At 48.5% G+C, this 5915-nt stretch overlaps 1 protein-coding gene across 1 annotated transcript; it reads right to left on the bottom strand.

Moving 5' to 3' along the window:
* Window positions 1-3699: 3699 nt before the first annotated feature.
* LOC115949035 (fibropellin-1-like) lies at window positions 3700-5860 on the bottom strand (the record flags this gene model as incomplete). Its single annotated transcript, XM_031065230.1, has 3 exons — window positions 3700-4174; window positions 4460-4759; window positions 4889-5860. Coding segments are annotated over 3 exons (1422 nt in total), but the record flags the coding sequence as incomplete, so codon positions are not given.
* Window positions 5861-5915: the final 55 nt, after the last annotated feature.

The following is a 5915-nucleotide window of genomic DNA, read 5'->3' as shown; positions in this document are numbered from 1 at the left end:
CAGCAAAAAACCAAAAAAAAACACCTGGAAAATCAGAGATCCTCAGGGATGCCAGGTTTTCCTGAAATTCCAGCCAAAACAGCCCTTTCCACCCCCCAAAAAAACCCTAAAAACCCCAAGAAACAAACAAAAAATCTGAAGAACCGAGGGTGCTCAGGGGTGCCAAATTTTCCTGGAATTCCAGCTAAAACAGCCCTTTCCATCCCACAAAAAAACCTGGAAAATCAGAGATCCTCAGGGACGCCAGATTTTTCCGAAATTCCAGCCGAAACAGCACTTTCCACCCCCCAGAAGAAACCCTAAAAATTTTTAAAAAAACAGGGAAAACCAAGGACTCTCAGGGGTGCCAAATTTTTCCTTAATTCCATCTGAAACAGCCCTTTCTATTCCCCCCCCAAAAAAAAAACAGAAAAACCCCCAAAACCTCGGAAAACCGAGGATTCTCAGGGTTGTCAAATCTTCCCAAAATTCCAGCCAAAATAGCCTTATACCACCCCCAAAATAAAACAACAAAAAAAAAAAAAACCCAACCAACCAAACAAAAAACCCTGGAAAATCGAGGATTCTCTGGGATGCCAAATTTTCCCGAAATTCCAGCTGAAACAGCCCTTTCTACTCCCCGAAAAATAAAAAAATTAAAAAGTCCCAGTGGAGCCCAGCCAAGGGAAAAGAAGGAATTCCTCATTCCCAGGGGAGCTGCGGGCAGGAATCTCTTTGAAAATCCATCCAGGAAGGACTCGGGGCATCCCATAATTAGTGGGACATGCGGATTCCTTCCCGGGGATCCAGGAGGGATCATTGGGATGGCCCCCAAAAATTCCCGGTGACAAAGAGGGGAAGGGAGAGGAATCATCCCAAAAAAAACCCCAAAATTCCCATTTCCTGCTCCTTTGTTCCCTGTTTGTCCCACAAAAATAAAAGGGAAAATGAGCAGGACTTTGGGAGTCACTTCTGCACTAGGGAAGGGCCTGGAATTTGGGTTTTTGGGGTTTTTTTGGTCCCTTTTTATTCGAATCTGACACTGAATTGATTCAGGTGAGATGCCTGAAAAAAAACGGAATTATCATGGAAACGCCTCCTTGGAAAGGATCAAATCCAACTCCGGGCCCTGCTCAGAATTCCCAAAATTTTCAAAACTGGGAAAATGCTCCAGGAGCCTTGGGAATGTGACCATGACTGGAATATTGGAATATTTAAATATTGGGATATTTGGAGTATTTGAATATTGGAATATATGGATATTGCAATATTGGGATATTGGGATATTTGGATATTGGGATATTTGGATATTGGAATATTGGCATTTTGGAATATTGGGATACTTGGATATTGGAATATTTGGATATTTGAATACTGGAATTTTGGAATATTGGGATATCGGATTATTTGAATATTGGAATAATTGAATATTGGAGTTTTGAAATGTTAGGGTATCGGAATATTGGAATATTTGAATATTTGAATATTGGAGTTTTTTAATATTAGATTATTCGGATATTGGAGTATTTGAGTATTAGATTATTTGAATGTTGGAATATTTGAACATTGGAATATTGGAATATTTGGAATATCGGAATATTTGGAATATTGGAATATTTGGAATATCAAGCTCCAAATGATGACCCACGACCCAAATCTCCGTTTTATTTCCTGCTTTCCCAGGAGCCTGGGGGCAGCCCAGTGATTTCCCTTTAATTTCCCGGCTGCACAGGAAATCCCAGGGGCGCTGGCGCCGCTTTTCCAGGCGGATCCCAACATTCCGAGGGCTCCAGGGAGGAACCTGAAGGCAAATCCCGGATTCCTCTCACTTTTGTGGATTCTCCCTGCCCTGAACAACAACAGCAGCAACAGCAACACTGAACTTTTTAATGCTGAATTCCCTGACCTGGAATTCCGGGAACAAACAGGCGTCGGAGCGCGGCTTGGGCCGGGTTTTATGGGAATTCCTCGGGAAGCTCGGGATCAAGGAGAGCTCCTAATTCCTGGTTGTGTGTGCCCAGCGCAGGGAGCAGGGCATTAACGTGGTGACCTGGCATTAAAAACGTCCTTAATTAACACCCCGATGTCCTTAATTAACATTTGCGAGGCCCTTTCATCTCCCAGAGGCTCCTGGGAAATTGGGGGGGGGGGTCATTATTCCAAATTAAACGCCGGGGAAACTGAGGCACGGCTGAGTCAGGGCCAACCCCGTCCAAAACATCCCCAAATCCCGGTGACCCCAAAATCTGGGATCCACTCACCAAAGGAGGGTTTTCTGGAAGGTTCCGTGGGAAAAGCCACAAGGCCACCGCAAGATGAGAATGTTGGGAATGTTGGGAATTTTGGGAATTTTGGGAATGTTGGGAATTTTGGGGATGTGGAGATCCCAGAGCCCCTCCAGGATCGGCCGGGACAGGACACAGGGAATCTGCCGGGACAGAGGGGGAATTTGGGGGGGATTTTGGGGAGGAATTGCTCCCTGTGAGGGTCCCAGGTTATTCCATGGATTTCCCATCCCTGGAACCACCTGGGATAGGGGAAGGTCCCTGCCCATGGAACTGGGGTGGGATTTTTTGGGATTTAAGGTTCCTTTCCATCCCAAACCGTTCCAGAATTCCCTGGGCTGGTTTGGATGGGATTTTAGGGAATCAATCCTTCCCTGGCCCAGGTGATTCCATGGATTCCCCATCCCTGGGAATGTCCAGGGCCAGATTGGAGCCATCTGGGATAGGGGAATGCCCCTGCCCGTGGAATGGGACAATTTTGACGTCCCTGAAACGCAAAACATTCCAGGATTTTATCCCAATTTTAAGCGGGGAAACTGAGTCCCTAAAACCCAAATCATTCCCGGATTGTATTCTGATTTTAAGTGGATCCAACAGGTCCCTGAAACCCAAACCATTCCAGGATTTTATCCCGATTTTAATTGGATCCAACAGGTCCCTAAAACCCAAATCATTCCCGGATTGTATTCTGATTTTAAGTGGATCCAACAGGTCCCTGAAACCCAAACCATTCCAGGATTTTATCCTGATTTTAAGCGGATCAAACAGGTCCCTAAAACCCAAAGCATTCCAGTATTTTCCCCCTCAGTTTTCGGGGGATCCGGAGGGTTGGATTGTGGGTCCAACCAGATTTTCCACATTCCCCGCTGGAAAAAAAAACCCAAAACTCCGAGGAAAAGGAGGCACCGGGAGCTCCCGACACTCCCAGGAGCTCCCGGACAACTCCGGGTGGCACCAGGAGGTCACTGAGGCAGGGAGGGGCAGGACAAGATGCGGGACAGCGTCCCCAGCCCGGCCACACCCTCCCGTCCCCTCCGGTCACCTCGTGAGCTCCTGCTCATTCTCCTGATGATGGGGCTCAGCCGCGGCTTCATCCAGCCTGGATCTTGCTGGATTTTTAATAAATAAATATTTAATATTAAATAAAAATTTAATATTTAATAATTATTTAATATTAAACAAATATTTGATATTAAATATTTAATATTAAACAAATATTTAATATCAAATAAATATTTCCATTAAATATTTTTCTATTGAATAATATTTCTATTAAATAAATATTTCACATTAAATAAAGACGTCATGTTAAATAAATTTAATAATATTAAATATTTCTAATGTTATTAAAATTATCATTTTAAGATTAACTAAATATTTCTTTCATTAAATAAAAAAACACCAAGAGGCAGAAACCCAAGATTTTAATCTGAGGTCAGGCAAGAATGTTTATTTAAGTTTATAGATATATATGTAAATATTATTATATTTCTGTAAATAAAGTTTCTTTTCAGTGCACATCTCCAGCATAAAGAATTTAATTAATTACCTTTTTAATGAAACATTGATAAAATAACCCTGCTATAACTTTCATTATTTTGAAGAGTTTTCATTTCAAGTTGTGGTTTTTCTCTTAATCAAAGAATAAAAACTTCAGGAGGGACATTTTGGGGAATTGCTGTTTGGGGACTCTGCGGGTTTAAAAAAAATGGGAATTGTGGCCACATTCCAGGAATTGTCCTCATCACACACCCTGGGGGTCACCAGGGCCACTTGGGGGCCGAGCAGTATTTCTTGGAGTGGCTGGAGATCTTCACTCCACCGGACTGCTGGGGGACACACTTGGTGGCACTTTGCTGGGGGACACACTTGGTGGCACTTTGCTGGGGGACACACTTGGTCACACACTGCTGGGGGGCACCAATTGTCCCATACTGCTGGGTGACACACTTGACACTTTGCTGGGGGACACACTTGGTGGCACTTTGCTGGGGGGCACAAACTGTCCCATATTGCTGGGGGACACACTTGGTTACACTCTGCTGAGGGACACAAATTGTGCCACACTGCTGAGGGACACACTTGACACTTTGCTGGGGGACACAAACTGTCCCATACTTCTGGGTGACACCTTTGGTGGTGCTTTGCTGGGGGACGCACTTGGCCATGCCTTGCTGGGGGACACATTTGGTCACGCTCTGCTGGGGGACACACTTGGTGGCACTCTGTTGGGTGACACTCTTGGTCACACACTGCTGGGGGACACACTTGGTGGCATTTTGCTGGGGGACACACTTGGTGGCACTTTGCTGGGGGACACACTTGGTGGCACTTTGCTGGGGGACACACTTGGTCACACACTGCTGGGGGGCACCAATTGTCCCATACTGCTGGGGGACACATTTGGTGGCACTTTGCTGGGGGACACAGATTGTCCCATATTGCTGGGGGACACACTTGGTTACACTCTGCTGAGGGACACAAATTGTGCCACACTGCTGAGGGACATTGGTGGCACTTTGCTGGGGGACACAAACTGTCCCATACTTCTGGGTGACACCTTTGGTGGTGCTTTGCTGGGGGACGCACTTGGCCATGCCTTGCTGGGGGACACATTTGGTCACGCTCTGCTGGGGGACACACTTGGTGGCACTCTGTTGGGTGACACTCTTGGTGACACACTGCTGGGGGACACACTTGGTGGCATTTTGCTGGGGGACACACTTGGTGGCACTTTGCTGGGGGACACAGATTGTCCCATATTGCTGTTGGACACATTTGGTGGCACTTTGTTGGGGGACACAGATTGTCCCATATTGCTGTTGGACACATTTGGTGGCACTTTGTTGGGGGACACACTTGGTGACACTTTGCTGGGGGACACAGATTGTCCCATATTGCTGTGGGATACACTTGGTGGCACTTTGCTGGGGGACACAGATTGTCCCATATTGCTGGGGGACACATTTGGTGGCACTTTGCTGGGGGACACCGATTGTCCCATATTGCTGTTGGACACATTTGGTGGCACTTTGTTGGGGGACACCCTTGGTGGCACTTTGCTGCGGGACACAAATGCTGGCCCCGCCGGTGTCACACTGCTGCGGGACACACTTGGTGACACACCTGCTGTGCCACTGCTGGGGGACACCGGCAGTGACACTCTGCCACTGCTGGGGGACGGGCGCTGTCACCCACTGGTAGGAGACGCCCCTGGCCGCGCGCTGCTGGGGGACACAGGTGGTGACACACGTGGGGACACCCTGCTGGGGACAGACGCTGGTCACACACTGCTGGGGGACGCACCTGGTGGCGCTCTGCTGCTGCGGGACGCCCTTGGTGACAAACGGCGGCCGCGGCACGCAGGTGGTGACGCACCTGGGGACAATCTTCTGCTGCTGGGGGACGCACTGGGGCAGTGGCACCTGCAGCTGCTGCGGCACGCACCGGGTGACGCCAGTGACACCCGCGCCGCCCTCCAGGCGCTGCTGCGGCACGCAGGTGGTGACACACCTGGGGACAGTCTTCTGCTGCTGGGGGACGGGCGGGCAGCGCTGTGGCACCTGCAGCTGCTGTGGCACGCACTGGGTCACCCCCACCTGCTGTGGCACGCACTGGGTGACGCCCGCGCCGCCGGCCACGCGCTGCTGC

This window comes from Geospiza fortis, unplaced genomic scaffold (assembly GCF_000277835.1).
Source record: "Geospiza fortis unplaced genomic scaffold, GeoFor_1.0 scaffold489, whole genome shotgun sequence".
Lineage (NCBI taxonomy): Eukaryota > Metazoa > Chordata > Aves > Passeriformes > Thraupidae > Geospiza > Geospiza fortis.
The sequence above is the reverse complement of the archived record's forward strand: the minus strand, read 5'-3'. Positions and strand labels throughout refer to the sequence as shown.